The sequence below is a fragment of the Anabrus simplex genome, chromosome 5 (genome assembly GCF_040414725.1).
Source record: "Anabrus simplex isolate iqAnaSimp1 chromosome 5, ASM4041472v1, whole genome shotgun sequence".
In the NCBI taxonomy this organism is placed as follows: Eukaryota; Metazoa; Arthropoda; class Insecta; order Orthoptera; family Tettigoniidae; genus Anabrus; species Anabrus simplex.
This window is the reverse complement of record NC_090269.1, coordinates 244604967-244631597: the sequence shown is the minus strand read 5'-3', so window position 1 is coordinate 244631597 and position 26631 is coordinate 244604967. Positions and strand designations below refer to the sequence as shown.

Here is a 26631-nt window from a genome sequence, read left to right as displayed (position 1 = left end):
GTACCAGCCCCTAAGAACTGAACACTACCTAGGACCCATCTCATGCAACTTTTCCTGGTACATATATTCTTTCGATTTCCTTATGATCCCCTGAACTAGTAGGCATATCATACCCTATAATGCCTTCGTCAACGTCAAGCCAATGCTGAAATCTGACCAAGTACATTATAGCTACCAATACACTCACCACCAGGTGAATCACTTTGGCACATAGCTTAGAGATCGGGCCAGCTAGGAAGACATCCGGTGAGGGGAAGTGTGCGAGTGAGAAAGCAGAGCCGTGGGAGCGAGAACGCTGACTTCCCCTTCTCGCTCTGTGTTGTGGCGACGTACAGTTGACCCGAAATATTTGTTATAACTGACATGTAACACTCCGCAGATTTGCAGTTAGTGGATTCCCTTCCGGCTGTAAATTACAGACATACCTAGCCGAAATGAATGCATTTAGAACTGTTACAGATGACAGATAGATTGAAGGAGTTAGAACATAATTTAACCTCTTATTACAGTAGTTGTCAAAATCGTTTCCGTGTATCAATTTGCGTAGTCCTTATTTTTAAATTATAATTTGATGTAAAATTAACTTTACGACGCTGTAGATGTACAGTGTAGAATATGGTTTGCTATAACACCAGGCTTCATAACCTGAGCCACGTCATGTAAAATAACTCGATAATAATAATAATAATAATAATAATAATAATAATAAAAATGTCCGCCTCTGCGGTGTAGTGGTTAGCGTGATTAGCTGCAACCTCCGGAAGCCCGGGTTCTATTCCTACCTCAGCCATCCTGAAAGTGGTTTTCCGTGGTTTCCCACTTCTCCTCCAGACAAATGCCGGGATGGTACCTAACTTAAGGCCACGGCTGCTTCCTTCCCTCTTCCTTGTCTATCCCTTCCAATCTTCCCATCCCCCACCAAGGCCCCTGTTCAGCATAGCAGGTGAGGTACTGGTCATTCTCCCCAGTTGTATCCCCCGACCCAATGGCTCACGCTCCAGGACACTGCCCTTGAGGTGGTAGAGGTGGGATCCCTCGCTGAGTCCGAGGGAAAAACCGACCCTGGAGGGTATGCAGATTAAGAAATAATAATAATAATAATAATAAGTACTTTGCTTTAAGGCGAGAAAGCAATGTTTGACTATATGATCGTTTGTCCCTAGCTCTTTAATGCCAATATTTTGTTGCTTTCTTGTAAAATAAGAAATGTGACTTAATGACATGACATATATAATTATATAATTGTTCTCAGGTACAGAAACAAAATATAATTCATAAAAGGAAATACCATAAAGGGTCTACATATGCTAAGTAACAACGTATGTATACGAAGATATCTTAAATGGCACTAGAAATAATAAGTAATAAAATAATGACACTATAATTATTCACAAAATGAGCACATTCTTGTTGTATTATGTCCACTACATCTCTTCAGTTCCACTGAGTCCTCCGTCATCACTTTTGTCGTCCTCACCGGATGACGTGTCGTCGGCTCCCAGCTGGATCACAAAGGTCTCCATAATGTCTTCAAAATATTCCCCATCCATTATGTTCCAGTCTTCGGCGGATAATGACGCGAATTTCTGTCTAGTGAGTTTCTCTACGTCGTCAATAGTGAAGGTGACGTTGTGAGAAGCTACCCAGCTCTTCACTTTTGCCCACATTATTTCAATACTACTTAATTCAGGGTGATATGGGGGCAGTCGAATTACCGAGTGTCCGTACTGTTCCAAGAGTTCTTCTAGGACGTAGGTTTTATGTGCCGGCTTGTGCAGTTTGATAAGCTCATAAAGCTCGTATCTGTACATCGTCTCACGGTGTGGAATGTTCCTTTTCACTAGCCAGGAGATCATAAACACTTTACGAGAGCTGGAGGTTGGAGCACGATCTACTTTCTTGTTGTGATATGACGCGTAGTCAATCACGAGAACACTGCGAGGTGGAAGTTATCTTTCATATCTTTCATTCTCTTAAAAAAAAGTCACTATTCATATCATCGTGGTAGTCGCCACTCTTGCTGCCAGACTTCCAGATTAGCAGACAGTTCTCGATGAAACCCATTTCACCGCCAGCATGTACAACTATCCTCCGCCCGATACTGGGCATTTTTTTAAACAAACCTTTTGTATTCGATGTCATGTTTTTCCATTAGGATGCGCTTGTTAATGTTAGTTTCTTTCTGATGATATCCTAATGATCGAAGAATTCGCTTGACACTAGTATTGGATCCTTTGAACTTTAAGTCTTTACCTAACTTTGCACGAATTTTTGAAACTGTAGGTAAACATTTTTCATCTAAATAAAAATTCCTAACAATACGACGTACGGCACCTTCGTCAAAGTCGTCCAATCCAGTAATATTCTTTGTGAGCATTCGGTTTTTGTTTGGTGTTTCAAACAGACTATCCATAGGTTTTCCTTATTCTTTCGTTTTTCGCTCTTAATCCGTACCAAAGAACTTTCTGACACACCAACAGCTGCTGCTACTCTTTCCTGCACTTTTTTACAATTTATCACGAACTTTTCTTCTATTGCCTTCCTTTCCATAAAGTCTATAGCGTTCAAGATTGCTGCACGAGTCTGACTCTTTAGCACCTTACGATGCAGGCTACTTTTAACGCCTTCCATACTGTCACAGATAGGCCTAACGTACACCACAACTAACCAGTTACTATTCAACGGGAAATTAGAAAGCAGAGCGCGGCAGCTGAGTGTAAACTTATGCACTGTACAGTCCTTGTAGCAGGAGCTCTGTTAGGAGGGGATACGCTACGCGAGATAGTCCAAAATGCGCATGCGCTCCCAGATGTCTTCCTAGCTGGCCCGATCTCTACCTTGCTCAATAATCCTCTTCATCCGCTCCGGCGTAACAGCAATCTTCAGTGGGTATCGGGTAAGAAAAGGGTCAACGTAATAAAATAAATGAAATGAGGAATAAAAATGAGCAGGTCATGAACAAATCTAACCGAAATAAACAACGGTTGAGCTGCATCTTCGATTTAACAAACTGGTTTATTACAATAATCTAAAATTCTGATAATGAACAAATATCCAATGAAATTTACATTACTGACATAATTGTCATAAACAAATCTAAATGATTTCTTGACATAAACGGGTATCTCGATTGAAGTTATAGACCTTGTGGAGGAGATGTCTTGCATCACGGAAACATCTGACACTGCAGCAGGCAGCATAATGGTTTCGTCAAATAAAATGAACTGAATCATAAATCTGCTCGTAGGCAACTCATGATTTCTTGACATAAACGGGTATCTCGATTGAAGTTATAGACCTTGTGGAGGAGATGTCTTGCGTCACGGAAACATGACACTGCAACAGGCAGCATAATGGTTACGTCAAATAAAATGAACTGAATCATAAATCTACTTGTAGGCAACTCATGTCTTCAAAGAACATAATCTATTTCTAATCTGAATCTTTGCCTCAGTGCTCATAATTACCCTACAAGTTCTAAACAAGCATCTAATATACACTCTGTCTGGGAATCGATCGTGAGACTTTCCCAAGTACAACAACCATATGACATCAAATAAAATGAGAACATATTTACATCATGCAGATACATATGCATAGTTATGTGCCTCTTTGAATGACACCGACAATCGTGTATAAAATTTCGTCTTCCGGACCATAGTATAAAAAGGTCACCGCTCTCCCGTCTTCTGGACAGACAAACGCACTATTTCTACCTTCAGACTTCCGTGTCGTGACGTCAGAAACGACCCACATTGGCCCTTCAACACCTCGGCTTTTTGTATAAACTGAGCAGCCAGGCCTATCTGCCATAAATATCTCCCTCAGCTGGCAGCAAGTAAACAGAGACAAGGGGGCGACTCTCCCCTCTTTCCGGCCCACGAATCTACCATATGTATTGCCCTCATTATAATATAATTACTACAGGCCATTTTATTCCTTAGAGTTCAAATTCAGCACTCTAGCGCAGATAAAACTCAAATACAACTGGCCCATTCATTATCATTGTTGCTCTCAGCGGCACATTCATATACATACCCTGGCCTTCTTATCGGAACTCACATTCACAAATTACTATGTAAGCATTATTTCGCATGCTATTTAGGGCCTCAACTCAATACTCTGGGCATAATAACATTATTCCGCATTTCTTATGGGCTTCCTATGACCTGAATTGCTCGGCTTAATATGCCAATCCAAGTGCATTCAAGAGATATAGAAGATCTTACGCTTTCTGCACTCGACAAATAACATTACAGGCTACCCTGCTCATGCACTTTGCCAGTACTTAAACTGCTTGTCTGGGTTACACTCGTATGAGACCGCTTAGGTCCCGGTGAAATGAAAAACGAGCTCAATTTCCCTACCTTGAACATAATATCTCTGCAATAATGACACTAACGAAACAAATGAGAATAACAACATGCAAATATTATCTAACTAAGCTTGAGTCCTGGGCATAAATTCTATTTACACGGGCATTCATATCCCAACCTATTTACATATTGGCGGAAGGCCAAATTTATCTACTATTGACCTAACCATTATCATACTGCTGCATGCTTAAACAATGGAATTATCTGAGCTGTGTCTGATGATAGAACTGAACAGCCCCCCTGTGGACATTGCAAATTTACGCCATCATGTTGGAGTTAGAAGCTGGTGACAGCACTCGTGGTTTGATGACTGGTGACATCCTGGTCGGTTGTGATGTTCTCTGCAACTCGTTCAGGTGACTTGATTATCGCCTCATCAATGTCGTGATGATTGGACGCCACTGATGGTCCACGTTCGCACTTCGATGCCGTGAAGAATGCTCGGCGGCTTCGATCCCAATTACCGCTTCAAGGTGATGGATGAGCAGTGTCCAGTCCACACGTGATGTAGGAGAAAACGTCCCAAGTATACGGTGAACTCTGACTGCGTTGCTTGTAGATAAAGGTGTGGTCTTCTCTTCGCTGAGTAGCGGCGTGATAGTGATACACCTAGTGAAATTACTCTTGCGCCCTCGGCAGTCGTATATATTAGCGATCTCGTCCCACGCTACCAAGCTCTACGTGTGTGGGCTTCATGCGCGCGCCCGCAGAGTGAAAAATTTCTCCCGTGGTATGCATATTAATTACTCATACCTTTATTGTGATTACAACTAGTGCCATGCAGCATATCAAAATTTTCAGAAAAATATCCTGATTGCAGTTCTTGCATCCAATCCTCTGCATTCCTCTTGTAGTTAGAGATATTGAATAAATTCTTTTCCCTCCAACGTAAACCTCCCTGCGTTTTCTTACGGAGCTGCTTGCGTCCCACGCTGCAAGTGAAGAGGTTCGCTGGGGCAATAAATTTTAATGAGCCTCTAGCTCGCTTCTGACGCTAAGTTCTCTCAAAGCGCGCAGTCTCAGATACTATTGCACAGTAAGATGCCACCCAAGGCCCTTTCTTTGTTGTCTCATACGATTCCCATAATTATTATTATATCAACTTTCTTTGACCATGAACAGAATGGTTCAATATAGACCTGCACTATTGTAGTGGGCATTGGTTTGGTGTCTATCTTGACAACAATAATCCTTTCACTATGCTGCAGCCTGTTCCATGAACGAACTTTGCAACTTTCACTTTGCACTTTTCAGTTCAGATTTTATTCCATCATCACCCTTCAGATGTAGCTTGCAAAGTGAAAAGTTTTCATAAATCTTGCAAAGAGATGATTCCCTTTTCATCCGTTAATTAACAAGTATGTACACTAGTTTCTCAGCGTAGAATTTTGTTTAGTGATATAAACACGTTACGACATAAGCTTTTGTTAGCATCAAGTGAAGACGATGATGAAGAATCCAGTAAGCGTGCGTACAAAGATGAGATTAATTTTCATAACCTCACTTCGACAGACTTTCACGAGTGATTTCGTATTACCTCAACACAGGCTGACTATATATTCTTGAAATGATCGGTCATTTATTGAAACATGCAACAAAAAGAAGTCTATTCCTTTCCGAAAAAGAACAAATTCTTATATGCTTATATACATTGGTTTGTAAATGGTGCCCAGCTGCACGGTGTAGCACAATGCATGCGACATCAAAATCAATTATTTGCAGAACTGTTACCAAAGTCATAGATGTTATAAGTAAATGTAATATTTCCTAACAGTACGTTGGCCTGATAATCCACATAACATTGCGACGGGATTTTTAATGAAGGGTGAATTTCCTTCTGTGCGTGGATGTGTTGATGGTACTCTCGTTAACATTGATGTGTGTCATCATTTGAGAGGTTACCGTATCTTTAAAGATGTCAAAAAAGATGTCACGTTTCTCCTTGACAACTTCCAGCATAGCCAGCTTCTTGTAATACCTTTCTTTCCCATGATAAAAACTTAAACCGTACCACAATTATACCGTCAAGTTCGCCACAAAACGTAAAGCATTAAAATCATTGAATAATAGGCCTATACAGTTCGCTCATGGAATAAACTCGATCAGCTCACTCATTTGCAAAGACTTTTCACTTTGCAAAGAAATTGGAAAGTACAACCTAGATCATGGTGGAACAGACAGACTTTGCACTTTGCAAGAATTGAAAAGTGCAAAATTGAAATGTTGCAAAGTTTGTTCATGGAACAGGCCCCTGGTCGTAGTAGCTTGCCCGCTGCCCTATTTTCTTATTCATTGTTAAACCATCTCCTGTATTTCTCTTGTTTGATTTTGTGTTGATTATTCTGTAGTTGCCTGACCAAAAATCCTGCTCTTCCTGCCAACATACTTCACTTATACCAACTAATCTAACTTTAGTCTATCCATCTCCCTTTTCAGATTCTCTAACCTACCACGTGATTCAAACTTCTTACATTCCACGCTCCGACTCGCAGAATGTTAGTATCCATCTTCCTGATGATCGCCCCTTCTCGTGTAGTCCCACCTGGACATCCGAATGGGGGTCTATTTTAACCGGGAGGAAGCCATCATCGGTACATCATTCATACAGAGAAAGTTGCATATCCTCGGGAGCTAGTTATGGTTGTAGTTTCCCGTTGCTTTCAGCCGTGCAGCAGTATCAGCACAGCTAAGTCATGTTGAGTATTATTACAAGGCCATACCAGTCAGTCATCTAGACTGCCGCCCTTGTAACTTCTGAAAGGCTGCTACCCCCCTTTCAATGAACCATTCATTAGTCTGGTCTTTCGACAGATACCCATCCGATATGGTTGCACCTGTGGCTTGGCTATCTGCTTATTGGGACGCGCAAGTCTCCCCACCTTGGCAAGGTCACATGGTCCGCAAGGGAGGACGATTATTATTATTATTATTATTATTATTACTACCTAAACTCAAATTTTCATTGTTCTGCAAAGCTCCTCGATAAGGCTCAAACTTACACATATCCTGTTGCTGAGGCTGTACACCAGAGATAGAATCCAAATTGTATCTTAGTGGAATGACATCCAAAATACGGTATCAGCTATAGATATAGATATCTATAGATATGTTATGAAAAATTATACTGAACTGTAAGAATCGTTTATCGAGTTCATTGAGGAAAAGTCGTAGCTTGGAGAACTTATTCGACTTAACCAATTCGTCGTCGTTACAAAGGAGGATGTACTTAATTTCATCAAGTCTGTTCTGTGACATTGTTTTGTGTACAAGAGGTACCTTTTTGTCAGCATCCTAATTCCAGTAAAATTTTGACTGACAGTGAGTGACAGTCGGTAAGTATAAGGATACTTATGAATCCTTCAGCTGTTCTTATTTTCATTCAGTGGAAACTCGTTCTGAAATGAAAACAGTGGATTAGAGGCAAGAAATGGTGGTGGCTGTTATTTTCTAATGGTATTGACAGTGTGACTGTGAATGTGAGCTCATTAAAAAAGAAGGGTATATGAAGGAAATTATTGCATATTCTATGAATGAAAATCAGAAAATCAAAATAAAATATCTGAACTACTTAGGTGAATCTTAAACCTCTCAGTATATCAGAAGTAAGTTACCAAACATTCACTTGAATTTTCATGTTTAGGGCCACATTCAGACAGAGAAGAGACCACAATTTCCCTTAATAGCTGCTATTTCCCTGTAAATTACCGTACGTATAACTCTGCACTGCTAAAATTGTCAGCAGAGAGCGTTAGCAAAGACATTGGGTGCCTTATGAGAAACCAGCGTGGGGAGGTTATTCCATTTAGTGTGTAAGGTATATGATACAGGAGAAGTGACATCCAATTTTAGACAGAATATTATTACACCTGTTCCCAAGCAAGCAGATGGTGACAAGCGTGAAAACTACCGCACCATTAGTTTATCATCTCACACTTGCTAAATTTTAATGTGTATTATTTACAGGAGGTTTGGAAAGCCGAACTGGGAGAAGGTCAGTTTGGATTCAGAAGAAATTTAGGAACCTGTGAAGCAATCCTGAATTAACATCTGATCTTAGGGGATTGAATTAAGAAAGAGTACATGCATGGCATTCGTAGATCTAGAAAAGGCATTCGATAATATTCATTGGGCTAAGCTATTTGAGATTCTGAAGGTGACCGGTATCGGATACCGAGAAAGAATTATTGTCTACAATCTGTACAAAAATATGTAGGAATTAGAAAGACATTTATCTGGAGTGTTGCATTGTATTGAACTGAAACATGGACGATAACCAGCTCAGAAAGAAAGGGCATCAAAGCTTTTGAAACGTGGTGTTACAGAAGAACACTGGAGATGGATTGATTGAATCACGAATGAAGAGATGTGGAATCGAATTGGCGAGAGGGGGAAGATTTGGCAAAATTTCACCAGAAGAAATAGAATGATAGGACACATCATAAGACACCGGGATTTGTAGGAGGTAAAAATGGCAGGGGTAGATGAAGGTATGAATGTGACAAACTGATAGAAATAGATGTAGGGTGTAGTAGTTATGCAGAAATGCCCGGGGTATGGTGACATGGAAGCTGCATCAAACCAGTCTATGGACTTATGATCCAAAGCACAACATTTTAATATTGTAAGCTAGTGTGGAACATAGCATGAAATTTATTACATGAAACTTATATCTCTTACTGTCACTTATTGCTGTAAGCTGGTGAGGTTAGAGCTAAACATTTTTTAGAGTTTTAGTATTAACCCTTTGCCATTCCCCATTTAAGGGCAGCTGCCTGACAGGAGCATTTAAATTCCAATAGACGCAACAACATAAATATCACCCTTTAAAGAAAACAACATAAAAGTAAAGTGAATAAAGATATGAATGTAATTTATTTTGCATTTTGTTTCTAAATGATCGATGCATATGTAATTGTACTCTAATTTTGAATCTAAATATTGCCTAAGTTTCCTTGTACCATTTCATTGATATTGAATGCCTTATTAAAGGGCACACGCAGTAGTCTCCTAGGAAGTCATCTTCCATTTCAGGTAAAACAACCAAACCCATATAAATTAGGCCCTCTTGCCTACCATCAATCACAATCAAGTTGGGGAATTTTCATTATAAGGGCAAGCTCTCACTCTCCACCTGCCTTTTTACATCCTCAGAAAGACTGCCTTAGTGGTTTTCTCAACTGAAATTAACATAGGTTATTACAATGACGCCAGTAGGAATGTCGTGATTAAAAAGCAATGCTATCATGAAATACTCTATCAAATGAAAAACCACACATTTTCTCACTTTTAATGAACAGTAGTACGCTGCCGATCTGACAGTCCAAAGTTCTAGAGCTGGAATGACCGGACTGCAGACAGCCGTGAACACTCCTCTGCCATTATTTCATTAAATGTGCACACTGCTCAATCCGATCAGTGCCCCAGAGTAGGGATCAAATGGCTGGAATACTATGATGAACCAGGGTAGTGATTGGCTATAATTCTTCAGGCTGGCCAGGACGGTCCATGCCACCAGAGGTCGTGTAATTTTAATGCTTGAGATTCGCTTCCTCATGACAATATGTCAGCTGGATTCTGTTGTGTAGATACATGATGCCATGTTCAGTTTTCAGCCGTGTCCTGGATTTCAGACCTGGTTGGCGACAAATGTTTTCCACCTTATTGACGGTGACGAAATTCATTGTAAGACAATTGTTGAGTCTATCCACGAATGAATAGAACTAATATCCAGGTTGAGACTCGTGAACGTTCGCTTAAGTAATATTGCTAACAGGAGAGCGCCGCACAATTCTAAGCGTGGAGTTGACAATTTTTTAAGTGGAGCGACTCTTGATTTAGAACATATCAAATTGCATTAAATAAGTGCTTGTTCTTCTGTGGTACGAATGTATACGCACGCCCCGTAAGCACGTTTAATCTTAGCCAATGTCCCAGTAGGTGTGATATACTGGATGTCACAATTCCTAGTTCATCACTCACTCAGTAGAATGTTCTAGATTGCAGTTGCGGTGTCCTGGTTAACCTTCAATCACTCCTCTCTTAATCATGTGCTAAGGCTCTCCTCTCACTATAAGCCAAGTCTGAACAACACAATCGTCGCCACACACAGACCAATATGCACCTGTCTGCATGCTACTCGGTCAAGGCTACACTCATGACCTTGCTGTCAGGTGATACATTCCACCTGAAGGAATACATCTGTGTTTCGTACACCAAACTCTTCTCCACCTAATTACGCTCTTACTTTGACAGGGACAATGCGCCCTTATATCATCAACATAACATTTTGCCAGGTATTATCAACAGTATCAATTTTTCTTTGTAAATATTCGGCAATCTTCTGCTTAATTACAAGCTCATAAAATTCCCATCCCACAAGTAATTGAATTTGTTTTTCTTTCTGAATTCCTGGAAGATTAATCATGATTTGAACCAGCATTGTTTTCCTGTATTTTCAGTTCATTAGAACGATTATCACAATATTTCTAGTAACACTTCTCCGTGTGAAGTATACAACATGAGAACTCGAATTAAATATCTCTAACCACAGGAAAGACTGTCAACAAGTTGCTGTGAGCTTGCCTAGTCATGGGAATGCACCATGGTTTCACGAGACCCTTCAGTATTTCTGTCAACACACTACTGAGATTAAGTTGTGAGGAGATTCCCACCTTCCAGTACTTGTCAATTTCTTATAACAGTTTTATTGTTTACATGACATAATCTAGCTTAATCTCTAGGTGTATACTAAATAGATAGAACATGTTTTGTTCTGATGATGGAACATCTTCAGCTAAAAGAATAAACAAAAATGGCAAGACAATTAAAACACATGTAATGATTATGGTGATGAAATAAAATGTTCATTCATATTGGGTTAAATTTCCAACAAGTCAATGTCCAAGTAACGAAGTAAAATTGGCGTAAGGCTGGAGACATGTATACTTGTTGATCTTGAAGATAAAATTAGTAATATAAAAGATTTTCTTAGAATATTGTTGTCGAGGGAACTCTTGTAAATAACTGTAGTTGAAGTTGAGTTTTGGAATTACTGTTAAAATGTGTCTGAAACAAGAAGAAATTAAGTAGGGAGGGAGATATTTTAAATGAGAAAACCTTGTAAGAATTTGTTAGTGAGGTATAGAAGGATATATGAAATTGTTTTACCTCAGTCGGTCGTATTGTATTTAGCATCCTCCCTTACGCCGTGTTGTCAACTCAGTTCAGTGTGTGTAGGCGGTAGGCGAGGAGAAGCGGAAGGAGAGGTAGGGGAAGTGGGGGAAGCAGGGGGAATGTTGTGTAGGGTGGAGCTAATGAGAAGTGGTGTTGTGATAGTGAGTGATTTGATAGAATCTGAGGATGTTCTTGTAGAACGAAACATGTCATTCTTTGTATATTAGAGTGTATTTTACAGGTATTTATAGTGTTATAATTTATATTGTAATTGCTGTGTGTTTGACAGACTGGAAAGTTTTTATTGAATTTATTTATCTATGTAATGTTTTGTGTATCCGTTGCTTATCGCTATTTTGTAAATGAGATTAATTTCTTTTTGGAGATTGTTTTCGGACAAGGGAATGCTAAAGGCTCTATTTAACGTGCTTAAAACGTTACTCCTTTTATGTGCCTCAGGATGGTACGAATCTTTTTGTATGGTATTTATAGTTTGGGTCGGTTTTCTAAAGATTGAAAAGGATAAATTTTCTTCTTTTCTTTCGACTGTAAAATCCCGGAAATTTAGTTTTTTATTGTTCTCCGTTTCTAATGTGAATTTTATGAAAGGGTCTAAACTGTTGATTCAGTGTATTAAATTAGCGCTACTATTGATTTGTTAATCTATATTGCAAAAACGTCATCAACAAACCTTAGCCAGATAACAATACCTTTTTCTTCATTTAAAATTTTATGTTTTTCTAAATAATCCATGTATATTTCAGCAAGGATGCCTGACGCTGGGGATCCCATTGGGAGACCTCTCTGTTGACATACTGTGTTATTGAAGGAAAAGTAATTATTGTTAAGGGTAAATTTTAGGAGTAACATATATTCTTCTATGTCATGGTTACTAAGTTTCTTATGTGTCCTTAAGTCGTTCTTAATTATATCGAGTTTCTTTTGTGGGGATGGTAGAATATATATTAGTAACGTCGAATGATTTCAAGGTGAAAGATGGTTTTAATTTAGTGTTCTTAATAATAATACAAAATTCTATTGAATTACTGATTTGGAAAGTATAGTACTTTTTTTTTAGAAAACTATTGATAAATTTAGAGGTTTTGTAGGTGGAGCTTTTTATAAAGTTAATAATTGGTCTTACGGGCATGTAAGGTTTGTGTATCTTAGGCAAAGCTATCGCTGTTGGTAGTCTTGGATTCATGTTAATTAAGCTTGATATTTCATTCTCATTAAGGATGAAATTAATGTTTTTGAGTATTTGTTTTAATTTTCTTTGGAGAGAGTTTGTCAGGTCTTTTTTAATTTTAGTGAAAGTATTATATCTGAGAAAAATGCTTTGGTTTTTTCTGTGTACTCTTTCTTGTGCATGATAACTGACACATTACCTTTTTCCGCCTTTGTGATTGTAAGGTCATTATCTTTTAATAAATTTGTTGTTTTAAGCCTTTAATGTCCTTAGAAGGTATTTAAATAATTCTGGAAGTTTCTTTTTGACTTCGAATTTGGTTTCAAGTTGTTGGGCTATTGGGAGCTGAGCTATGACTTGTTCCACTTTGACAATGGTTGTTATGTATTGCTTTTGGTTATATGGACTAGACCAATTATGTTTGGGTCGTTTGTTGATAATCTGTAACTCTTTGTCCTCGAAAAGAACGTCAGATGTTAATGGAGGATTCTTTTGACTGGTTTATGCTTTTTTGATTTAGAGTAAGATTGTGAAGTTTTTTGTTCAAGGTTTCTTGTATTTTATCTAAGATGTTCTGAATTTTAGCATTACCATATTTCAAAAAAGAATCCCATTCAATAGGGGCCATAAGGGAGGAAGTTTCTAGATGAGCATTATGTAACTTAGTTTAGAAAAGACTTTTTTCTGTATAGAAACTTATTTTCATTTTTGATCCATAAGTTGTTAGTTTTTTTGTAAGTACCTTTATGCCATTTTTAAGTTATTCCTATGGTAAACTCATCTCCCATCTCTTCGTCTGTCAATGTGGTTACGTAAAAGCATATACCGGTACCTAGTCTAGCCATAAATACTGTTGCAAACTTTTGACACACACTGTACAACTGTTTTGGCAGGTCAAGAACTACCAATGTGCACACGTTACGAAGGTGGTTTGAAAAGTCCGTGCAAAGTCAGAGAGATTGTACCACCGGCGCGTATCGAGGTCATGTTTAGTTAGTAGCATCTCTTGAATGAACACACACCGGGTTTCAGTCATATTGGTCTATTTCTTTGTGTTTGGCATTCGTGTGAATCAAGGAAGTCGAGTGATTTTCAAGAAATGGACGAAAAAGAATTTTGCGTGGTGATTAAACATTACTTTATGAAAGGCAAAACGCCTCAGGAGACTAAACAGAAGCTTGATAAACATTTTGGTGACTCTGAACCTTCGATTAGAACAGTTTATAAGTGGTTTCAAACTTTATGCCATTTTTAAGTTATTCCTATGGTAAACTCATCTCCCATCTCTTCGTCTGTCAATGTGGTTACGTAAAAGCATATACCGGTACCTAGTCTAGCCATAAATACTGTTGCAAACTTTTGACACACACTGTACAACTGTTTTGGCAGGTCAAGAACTACCAATGTGCACACGTTACGAAGGTGGTTTGAAAAGTCCGTGCAAAGTCAGAGAGATTGTACCACCGGCGCGTATCGAGGTCATGTTTAGTTAGTAGCATCTCTTGAATGAACACACACCGGGTTTCAGTCATATTGGTCTATTTCTTTGTGTTTGGCATTCGTGTGAATCAAGGAAGTCGAGTGATTTTCAAGAAATGGACGAAAAAGAATTTTGCGTGGTGATTAAACATTACTTTATGAAAGGCAAAACGCCTCAGGAGACTAAACAGAAGCTTGATAAACATTTTGGTGACTCTGAACCTTCGATTAGAACAGTTTATAAGTGGTTTCAAACTTTATGCCATTTTTAAGTTATTCCTATGGTAAACTCATCTCCCATCTCTTCGTCTGTCAATGTGGTTACGTAAAAGCATATACCGGTACCTAGTCTAGCCATAAATACTGTTGCAAACTTTTGACACACACTGTACAACTGTTTTGGCAGGTCAAGAACTACCAATGTGCACACGTTACGAAGGTGGTTTGAAAAGTCCGTGCAAAGTCAGAGAGATTGTACCACCGGCGCGTATCGAGGTCATGTTTAGTTAGTAGCATCTCTTGAATGAACACACACCGGGTTTCAGTCATATTGGTCTATTTCTTTGTGTTTGGCATTCGTGTGAATCAAGGAAGTCGAGTGATTTTCAAGAAATGGACGAAAAAGAATTTTGCGTGGTGATTAAACATTACTTTATGAAAGGCAAAACGCCTCAGGAGACTAAACAGAAGCTTGATAAACATTTTGGTGACTCTGAACCTTCGATTAGAACAGTTTATAAGTGGTTTCAAAATTTTCAGACTGGCCATATGGGCGCAAGTGACGCTGAACGTTCTGGACGGCCTGTGGAGGTTACGAATCCAGAAATCATTGATCAAATCCATGATATGGTGATGGATGACAGAAGAGTTAAGGTGCGTGAGATTGCTAGTGCTGTGGGCATCTCGACTGAACGGGTACTAATATTTTGCATAAACGTTTGGACATGAGAAAGCTATCCGCAAGATAATGGATTAATGGAAATAGAATTGCTCACGCTTGACCAAAAGCGGAATCGTGTGAAGTGTTGCAAGGATGGTTTGCAGCTGTTCCGGAAGAATCCAGAGGACTTTAAGCGTCATTTCGTCACTGTGGATGAAACATGGATATATTACTATACTCCTGAGAACAAACAACAATCTAAACAATGGGTTACCAAGGGGGAATCTGCACCATAAAAGGCGAAGACCGTTCCTTCGGCCGGAAAGGTTATGGCAACTGTCTTTTGGGATTTGCAAGGGATAATCCTCATCGATTATCTGGAAAAGGGTAAAACTATTACAGGTGCATATTATTCATTGTTATTGGACCGTTTGAAAACCGAGTTGCAAGAAAAACGCCCACGATTGGCCCGCAAGAAAGTCCTTTTCCATCACGACAACGCACCAGCACACACCTCAGCACTTGTGGTCGCAAAATTAATGGAAATAGGATTCCAACTCGTTTCACATCCCCTCCTATTCTCCAGAGTTGGCTCCCTCGGACTATTTGTTCCCCAATTTGAAGAAATGGCTGGCGGGACAAAGATTTTATTCAAACGAGGAGGTGATTGCAAACACTAATGGATATTTTGCAGACTTGGACAAATCCTATTATTTGGAAGGGATCAACAAGCTAGAACATCGTTGGATGAAGTGTATAAGCCTAAAAGGAGACTGTGTCGAAAAATAAAAAAGGTTTACCCCAAACACGTAAGTAGTTTTTATTTTTGCACAGACTTTTCAAATGCCCCTCGTAACCTTGAACCATTGTTAACTTCTCTGTGAAAAGAGGAAGCATCTAGCTTCAGGTTTTAACATGGAATGGGGTGATTATGAAAATTGTGTTGCAGTAATAGCATTACATAAATTTGGAAAATCTCCATGTGACATTTTCAAGACGTTGCAAAAGCTGAAAATCAGTTGTATGTTTGTGTACCGGACCATTGAGCAATTCACTGCAATCGGGACTGTAAAAGATCGTCCGAGGGAGGGTCGCCCACGCAGTGTCAGGACTCCAGCAACAGAAAAGGCAGTAGCAGCTCCTATTTGGAGAAATGCAGTGTGGAAGCAGGCTATCATGGCCCATGAAATTAACATTTCAAAGGTCAATGTCAAGGCTTCTGTCAGAGGACCTTGGACTACGGGCTTATCGCCGACGAACAGGACAATACCTTGACATGCGCCTAAAGAACCTGAGAGTGCTTAAATGTCGACGTCTCTTGCAGCGTTACGCACAAAATGGTCATCAAAACATCCTCTTCATCAATGAAAAGGTATTCACTATTGAAGAATCTTTCAATGTTCAAAACGACAGGGTTTATGCATCATCCTGGGAAGCCAGTAAAAAGGTTCTGAAAGTTCAGAGGGGCCATCATCCCTCCTCTGTGATGGTGTGGTGGGGGGTGAGTTATTCTGGCACCACCCAGCTGCATTTCTGCAAAAAGATTGTTAAAACCAGTGCCAGAGTGTATGAAAGCACCATTTTGGAGCCTATTGTGAAGAACTTAAGTGGCACATTGTTTCAAAACCAACCCTGGATTTTTCATCAGGATTCTGCTCCAGCCCACAAGGCTAGGTCAAATCAAGGGTGGCTTCGGTGTCATGTCCAGAGGGGTGAAACTCTAATAGGGCTTTTGGTTCCAATCTGTAGCTAGCTTCAGGTAGTTTCAGTCTCTTTTTCTAGATGGCGCTGGAGGTCATTCATAACGTGTAAATAGTTATATACACGTTCTGTAGATGGCACGCAAGTAAGCATGAAATGAGCGTTGTTAATAATTAAAGGCAGTTTGTCTCGAAGTGAAGTATTTAAAGTATTTCAAGTCTAACCTCAATCAGTGGGCACTTCTCACAAATTAGTCATAAAACGTCAAGCATTGTGGAGATAATATTGCTGAACTGCATCGAATTTGACTTTACCCAATCGATTAACCTTGTTCGAACTTATATCGATTTTAATCGATATTTCCCATGATGCTACAGTATTTGTGTTTGAATTCCAAGTGCTCTTGTGCTTGTGATGTAAATCTTAGTTCCTTGTGCTTGTTTATTTGAAATATATCTTCGCCAGTCCTCCTGAAATCCTGTATTTCCTGTTTGAGTACACATCGGGCTGAAAGCTGAATGGTTCTATTAATGTAGTTCTATATATTTCCTGTCTTAGTGCATTTAATTCTGTTATTTTTTATTTTCATGTGGTACTCGGATATTGATGTGATACCCCATTGTCTTGCATATGGTGTGCTCTGTTGTCTTTCTTTCGAATGGATTTCTTATTTGTTATAATATCAGCTTTGTGTTAATGTGTCAATCATTCATTTGAAAGTTAAAGCTGCTTTGAGGTGTGTGGGTATGTTCTCAGTAACATAGTATGCCATACGAACTAGGGGTATCAGATCATTATTTACAACGTAGCTTTACTTGGAAATAAAAATATATGAATTACAATGTATTGGGCATGGAAGTAGTAGAACTGCATTATTATCGCCGTTTGGCGGGGGGGCAGGGAAAGGAGGGGGGAGGAGCCGTAAGCATACCCGGATGTGCGTCACTGCGCCGGATGTTAATTCTCCGCGCTATCTGTCGATAGTAATACTAAGGTATTGCACCAGAATGCACACTGTGGCGCTATCTCGGAAAAGAGACTAAAACTACTAGCGCCAAGTGGCTTGGAACCGAAATTTATCATTGAGTTTCCATCTCTATTCTATTCTATCCTCTTTGGTCATGTCCCTGACTTCATTTCATCTGAATATTGGCCCAGTAGCAGTCCGGACCTGAACCCTTTGGACTACAGACTGTGGTCAGTGCTTGAGGGCATCGTCTGCAAGAAGAGACACCCCACCATTGGAAGTTTAAAGCGTTCCTTATTGTCAGCAGTGGCGGATTTTCCTCTGGATGTCCTCTGTTCTGCCAACGAGTGGCCACAAAGACTCAGAGCCTGTATCAGTGCTAAAGGTGACCATTTTGAAAAGTGATTGGTGATTTGTGGAAAGAATGCCTGTAAGAACAACATACTAACAGCAAATTAAAATACTTCTTATAAGATTTGCATTTTTCATTTGTAAGTTGTAACAGTATTTATGGCTAGACTAGGTATATCCATCAAGATATGCAACCAGGTTGCAGCAATGCCTATACAATGTACATTATTTACTTCAAAGATTGACTTGTAATTCTTCCATGTGCGCTAAAAGCGAATGAGAATTTAGTTAGCAACAGCGAAAAACATTTGGGTGACGGAAAGCTGCTCTTTCAGCAAGAGTCCCGTTGCTGTGAGGCATGGATGGAAAGAGGGGGGGGGGGGGTGACAAGGGGTGAGAAGTACGCAGGCTATTCACACTGGAGACATTTTGGCCTGCCAGCATTAGAGACAAACCAATAACACATACATGGAATAAAACAGGCTAATGTCCATCCTATACTCTGTGCATTTAACTGTGCAACTGGTGTCTCAGTTCAATTTTTTTTTTTACTCTCTATCACTCAAATCCTTCCGTCCTGGCTCCAACAATTTAGGTGTCCCCAGATTTCTCCCGCACAGTTTAAAGTAGTCTTCCTAGCACTCGTAAGGGACTCGGTCAAGTGAAATCCGCTTCCTTTCAATGCACACTTTGCACTCCACACTGTCACAATTGTGAGTGCAGGAATTTTATGATGGGACGATTTTCCCGCCTGACTACCTCAGCATATGTTTCAGATGTGTTGTCCCACCCTGTGATAGTGATTGACATCACACATACATACGTCAATCAATAATGTATTTTTTAAGACATCTAATTTCTCATAAATGTCCTCCAACGGTTCTTCTGGAACACCATGTACTAGGAGACAGTTCTTACGACTATACTGTTCAGCCAAGTCCAGTGCATCGTCTTGTTTCTGCAGGTGAACATCGAGAGCATCCAATTTTTTCTTCAGGTCACTGATTTCTGGACTGGCTTACATTTTGAATGCTGCAAAATTGCTGTCCAGTGTTTGTAGTATATTCAGTGTGCTTTGATTAATAGCATGTATGGCAGAATCCAAGCAAGCCTGAGAGTCTTTCACTTATTTTCTTTGCTGCTTCACTTAGAGCCATGGTGGCGAAGAGAATATAAAGTAATTTTTAATTTTGAACACTTAAGTCACACTTGTGCACACTTTTTTGTAGCTTATATTGAAATTTTTAGCTGGATGTTTATGGAGCTCATTATGACTTGCGCGCCTCACAAGACACGTCAGAAATGTCTCTATATGGATAGCTAACAGAAAATAATGTTCATCAAATGTAAAAATGCAATACTAAGGACATTGATAACATACATTCAATAAGAACTCCACTCTTAAACTAAACATTCCATTCTCGTACCGCTAACTATGCTCGCTGCTCTACCTGACTGTGCATTTTATCCTCACCGCTTGGGAACAAAGCAAGCATATTTCCATTCCACCCGTGCGGCAGCACTGGCTAAAGCACCAGTAACTTTCTCCTTCTGCCTGTAGGGCTGCTATTTGCTGTTAATCGAAGACCAAACAACCACCTATCTTGCCTGGTTTACCTAGATGCCACAGCATGTTATAGTTCTTGGTTTACTATGTGACATAAGAAGCTTGTGTACTCTGTGTGAGAGGCTCGTAAGACTTTTCTCTAGAAGACATCCAAGAAATTCACGGGCTTCTTGAGGCATGCACTCTCATTTCCTATCCTGTGTATTACGCAAGGTCACTTTGTTTCCCATCCCTGGTATTATCCAAAGTACACCCTCTCTGAAAATAAACATTGTAGTATAACTTCTTTTAGGTGTTTTGAGTTTAGATAACTAGTGTATTTTTATTATTAATATGAATAGTGTATTAGTTAATGTTAAAGAGGAGGTTCCCTAATTGATGCCTAATTTAGCTGACATTCTCTGTAAATATGTAGGCCTATTACTTGATTTGCTTTTAATTGTCTGCTTATATCTTATTTTATGTAATATTGTATTTTGTTTTGTTTGTTCAGGGGTTGTGGCTGTGTTTGCTACAGCTTGCAATCTGTTCCAACAGCAGAGTACTTCTACTGAGGATAATCAACGGCGGAGACTGATAGATGATTGGGATGGAGTAGAGACATTCTCTGTTGGAATACAAGGCAGTGATACCCCTCTTGAGAGCATCCCTCCTCCACCACCATACACACCTTGAAAGCCGATGAAGTACAAGTTTTTATGGAAATTACTTCTGTGTTGGAACCATGGATGTTGTATTTCTTTTAAGATATTTTTGTATTAATGTTGACAAAAACAAGAAAAAACTTGTAGTTTTATGTGACTGTTGATATCGTGTTCATAGCCACGAGACCTCCAGTTTTACATGGAACCCAAATCACTGGGATGTGACTTTACATTTTTTAAAGTTGCTTTTCTTTTCGTAGTTTGATGAGCAGCTGTTCTGGAGTAGTTGTGTTCTTGTAACACTTCTACAAGTATGGAGATGGTGTTTGAAGTCTAGCAGTAGAGCAATGATCTGTGACATGCTTTGGATTTCTACTGAAAATGAAATACTAAATGAGAACATTAGTTTCAAGTACATGTGAATAATGGACTCGTAAACTGAAACCACGCTAGTTTTCTTAACAGGGAATATTAAGTCTGTGTGAAAGCTGGCTGTTGGTTCTCCATTCTCAGTATCTTAAATGCGGTGTATCTCTTGAGAGGAAATAGGCTTCTTCTGCAAATATCTGGAAGACTTGCTACAAATTCATACATCTGTTCTCCCACTATCTTATTCTCAGTATTTTGTAGCTAGATTTTCAGTTTTAAATATAACAACTTAATAGCCCATGATTCTTTTTTGCTTTTAATTAATATTTACTCTCAGAGCAACATAAACAAAGGTTTGGTAGATTGTCACTTTGAAAATATTGAGGATGCCATTTATTGAGAACTAAAGTATTTTTAGTGTTGTCAATTAAGACCAAGAGAGTGTACATGAATATTGTTGATATTTTTATTATATTCTTGAGATGACTGCATTAATGATGTAAAAATGTGTAATAGATATATATAATGTTTAAAAATAAATTATTTACAAAAAGAGCTGTGTAATTCTGGAGTTCACACATTTGCCTCCCACACAATAAGTCCAGGTTCTCCCACTGGTTTGAAGTACTGGAACAAGTTGTAGTCATTTTCAGAGAGAAGTCATCCTAGAAGTGGTTTTCCTTGATTCCCCACCTTAACTTCGGGTGAATGCCTCCTGACACACTGACCAACACTACTCCCTTACCAGTTGTAGATCCAATAAATTACAGGTACATGATCTTACAACCTGAACCCTCTAAAGATGATAATGGGAATGCTTACACTGAAAGCTGGAGCTACCCATATTATCATCTGTTGCAGTGTGATGGAAAATATTCGTGGTGAGGTAAAAAAAAAAAAGAAACTTGCAAAACTGTGTGATAAATCTGAATAAAGTATGTTATATTTATGAGACCAGAAGCAGAAAACAATGCAATCTTTTTTTATCTTCATTTCATTTTGAAGAATTTGTTCTGTAGGAGTAATTTTTCTTCACAAGGGTTGAAGTTACAAACCTCAACAAATTTTTTTTTCTTCTTAATATCTTAATATTTGTTTTTGTCAGGATGCTGTGAAAGCTCTGCTGGTAAGACTTTGTAAGAATCTTGTCGGTTTGGACCAAGAGTGAGAGAGAGATTATCAGTGAAACCTGAGAGTTCAAAAATAATCTGAACCGCCAAGCGAGTTGGCCGTGCGGTTAGAGCCGCACAGCTGTGGGCTTGCATCTGGGAGATAGTGGGTTCGAACCCCACTGTCGGCAGCCCTGAATATGGTTTTCCGTGGTTTCCCATTTTCACACCAGGCAAATGCTGGGGCTGTACCTTAATTAAGGCCACGGCCGCTTCATTCCCATTCCCAAGCCTTTCCTATCCCATTGTCGCCATAAGACCTACCTGTGTCGGTGTGACGTAAAGCAAATAGAAAAAAAAAATTTACTATGAGATTACTGATGGAAAAACAATGGGAATATGGAAAAGATCTGATGATGGTATTCCTTGATCTAGAGAAGGCATACGGTAATGTTAATAGGGAAAATGTGTGGGAAACCCCACAAAGAAAAGGATGTGGAAGGCAATCAAGGGAACTAGTGAAAGCAATGTATGAGAATTGTTCCAGTTGTGTCTATACTCCAGTGGGGAGAACAGATTGGTTTAGAAACCAAACTGACTGACAGAGAAGTGTATTTTCTCCACTTATGTTTATAATGGTTATGGATGAAATTCTGAAGGAAACAAAGGCAAGATATGGAGGGGGTATGAAAATATTGTTGTTTGCAGATGACAGTGATGTGGTGAGTCAACAATACAGAAGTGCAAATCCAACTAGAGGCTTTAAATGACAATATTGAGAAATATAGTATGAAAATCAGTGTGGAGAAGAGAAAAACAGTGATGACGACAAGAAGAGAAGGAAAAGGAATAGTTAGTATCAACGGCCAAAAACCTTGAGGTTGTTGAATACAAATATTTGTGAAGTGAAATAGTGCAAGATGCACGGTTGGATAAGGAGATCAGCAGAAGCATACAACCAGGAAATACATTCTACCAAAATGTAAGGAACCCTGGTGTGGAACAGAAGTTTCTATGAAATGAAAAGAGATAATGTGCAAGATGTACTATACCCTTATATTAACGTATGCATCAGAGACTTGGACTTCGACAGCAAGAAATGAGAGTAAAATTGAGGCCAGTGAGGTGAAGTTCCTGAGGAGCAGGCACGCCGACATCCGGTTGTTACTGGGGGGACATCAACACATGCATGTAAAATGAGGAACAGCTGTTAATGTGAACATTCCTATATAAACAGAACAACAATAATAGTGTTTGTTCCTCAAATACATTTTTGAACGAGTCTTATGTATGGAGTTTTCAACAATATTCACATGTAAATAGAGAAATGAAACTTGATTCCTAAATAAATATTTTGAGGAAATGTTTTATATATGAACATATAAAAAAATAATTACAAGTAAAAAAATTAGAACTTGCTTCATAAATAGATTTTCTTAACAAATGTCCTGTTACTGTATATTATGCATTTCATGATACAAAATGTGATGAAGCTCTATCAGTCTGAACAGTCTCCATTGGGAAACATAGTTTTCTGAAGGAATGCCTGCTTTATAATCTCATTTCTTGACATAAAACCATCTACAACCTTGTCCAGATTTAACACCTTAGCTGCCTCCAAAAGTACCAAACTCCACATTTTTTGAGGGGTAATAATTGGGGTCACCTCCCGATGGTATCACCGCCTTGACGAAGGCAAAATACATTTTGCAGGGTGTTTTGGAGGCTTGCGTGTTAAATGATCCTTAGTCATGCCGGTGGGAGCATGTGCTCCTGGTATGGCCACCCAAGCCGGACAGATCTAACAAAGGTGATAATCCAGACTGTTACCCTGGTCCTCAAAGTTGGGGGTTGGGCCTGAGGTTAACACCCTCTTCCCATAAAAAAAATTTAATTATGAAAATCCAAAGAGCAGAAGCAGGATGGATTAACAGACGATGACATGGCATGTGTCCTGGACAACAAACAGTAAATACAAAATTGAAATCTCCGAATTGGTACCTGGAATGTTCGATCTCTATATAGCCCAGAATCCCATATGAAATTATTAGACCAGCATGGGAAACTCGACGAGAGTATCATCGCCATCCAAGAAATTCGATGGACAGGAGGGAGTGGTGTATTGGAAAAGGAAGAGAGTACTATGTTCTACAGTTGTGATGATAGGAAACATGAGTTTGGTACAGGCTTCTTTGTTCACAAAGATCTGAAACACTTGGTGATTAACTTCACGCCTATAAACCCAAGGCTGTCAGTATTTAGAATTAAAGGAAGATTCTTTAATTACAGTATAATTAATGGACATGCATCAACAGAAGAATCTAGTGAAGACCTAAAAGATGAATTCTTGAAAAAGGTTATGATAAATGCCCAAGGAATGATATCAAGATCATACTGGGTGATTTTAACGCACAACTTGGAAGAGAAGCCATTTTCCAGCCCATAATTGGAGCCCGTAGTAAGCATGAATCTACTAATGGCAATGGAATAAGACTGGCCTGTTTTGCAGCCTCCCGAAATATGGTAGTGGGGTCTACCAGATTCCCTCATAAGGGAATGGCACGTGGAAGTCACCTGAAGGTGTAACTATCAATCAAATTGATCACGTACTGATAGACCAGTGGCATAAATCAAACTTGATGGATGTATGAACTCTCCGTGGCCCTAATGTGGATTCAGATCGTTCTCTAGTAATGGCTAAGCTAAGAGGGAGGATATCGAATGCCCAAAAAGAGAGAGAAAGGTACAATATCGCAGCCTTGAAATCAACAGAAACTTGCAAATTGTACTGCCAGAAAGTTTCTCAGGCCCTAGAACAAGAAACGATAAAAGACAGAACATGAGCAGAGATGGTTAACTTTAAAAACAGCTATAGACAAATCAGCTATGGATGTACTAGGGATGGAAAGACAATTTAAAAGACCTACGTGGTTTGATGAAAAGTGTAGGAGGGCTACTGAAGATACCAAAGGCTCAACTGCTGATTCATGTGTCGCACCTAAAAGACAAAGATTAATTAGGTCGTACGTCACCAGAAATGTTTCATCTGCCCAAAATAAATTAATTGATTGTGACTTACTTGATTTTTTTTTTTTTTTTTTTAAGATTATCAGCCTTTTAGTATTGTTGAGGATAGAGGGTTTTCTACACTTATGAAGTGGACCCCTGGCTATGAATTACCTGGTAGAAAGACTTTCAAATGTGATGATTCCAGCACTCCATCATCAACATTTTTCTTTAATAAAAGACACAGTGACCAATGAAGCACAGTGTGTGCATAATGACAGATTTGTGGACATCATTAGTTGCAGAGAGTTACATTGCCATAACAGCGCATTACATTACGAAGGAGTTTTCCTTCAAAACTCTTTTACTGAAGTGTTCTAGTTTTTCTAGAAGCCATACTTCTGTTGCGTTGGCAAACAACATTAAGTGCATACTAACCTATTGGAAGCTGAATGACAAAGTGAATTTTTCCATTTCTGATAACACTAGTAATATAAGCAATGCATTTGAGGAAATTCAGAAGTGGGAACACTATGGCTGTTTTGCTCCGAAATTGAATTTGATTGTCCAGGGTTCTCTTCAGGTAATACAAGTCACCATTGAGAAAATAAATTAAAAAATGTCAGTTTCTTTAGGAGAAGTTCACTAGCAAGTGAAAAACTACTGAAGTACCAGATATCAAGTAGACATGCAGTGCTTAAACACCTTCCCCAAGATGTCATGATGCGCTGGAAATCAAATTTTTATAAATGCGTCGATTTGTTGAACTCAAAAAAGCTATCAGGGCCACTATTGCTCTGTTAGATAAATATCTGCCCGTAATAACTGGCGAAGAGTGGCAAGCTTGTCGTCGTCTTTACAATATGCTAGCTCCATTTGAAGAAATTAATGATTCTCAGAGTGGAGAAGCATATATGACTGGAAGTTCTGTGATTGTGGTCGTCAGGTGCCTAAAAGGTATTTGCGAAGAACTCGGGCAATCAGCCGAGTACGCAGGAGTGAGGGCCGTAATTGCTAGCCTTATTAAAGGGTTACGAGAAAGGTTCAAGAACGTTGAACACAACAGCACCTTCACCTTATACATTCTGTTAGATCCACGCTATAAAGACCACGTTTTTCAAGACCCTGCGGCACTAGATAACTTCAAAAGAGGGCGTGTAATTTAGTAGTGGACCTAATAGAGAGGAATGCCCAGACTAGTGAGAAGCAGAATAGTGACATTCTGTCCTCATTTCCATCTACAACTGGTGCATTTTAGCCCTCTTGTCCAATAAGCGCTTGGAGCATTTTCAACAACATTATTGGAGATAAACGTCCTCATACCAGCCCTCTGTCACGAGCCATCAAGGAACTGGATTTGTATTTGAAAGATCACATTTTACCTTGCGTAAATGATGCCGGAGAGTCTAATTGCCCCTTAGACTAGTGGAAAAATCACCAACATGTATATCCCAATTCAGCACAAATATTCATAAAAAAGTGCTACGTAGTGGCCACTTCAGTGCCGAGGGAGACACTTTCCAAACTGGACTGATTGTTAATAAAAAGGGAACATGGCTGTCATCAAGAAAGGTTGAAATGTTGATGTTCCTCAATGTAAATATGAAGAATTAGTGCTGGAGTATTTTTCATAATGGGTATCATGTGAACAAAATAATTGAGTGAAGCATAGTGATCACATCATTGCCATGTGGAAGACCTATTTTCCCAAATTGGATTGGTAATTAATGCCAAGAACAAAGCTCTCAAAAAAAGTTTGAAACATTAGTGTTCTTTAATGTAAATATGAATAAATAATTTTAAAGTGTTTTCCTAATATT

General features: G+C 39.1%; 1 protein-coding gene across 1 annotated transcript in view; it reads left to right on the top strand.

Annotated features, from left to right (window-relative positions):
- LOC136873950 (transmembrane protein 127) overlaps nucleotides 1–21251 on the top strand; it is a 134995-nt gene extending 113744 nt beyond the window's left edge. Inside the window, exons 5-6 of the mRNA XM_067147337.2 lie at nucleotides 20177–20369; nucleotides 20588–21251. Of these exons, the coding sequence (XP_067003438.1) occupies nucleotides 20177–20358 (182 nt within the window). The 3' untranslated portion in view covers nucleotides 20359–20369; nucleotides 20588–21251. The remainder of the gene's footprint in view (nucleotides 1–20176; nucleotides 20370–20587) is intronic.
- Nucleotides 21252–26631: the final 5380 nt, after the last annotated feature.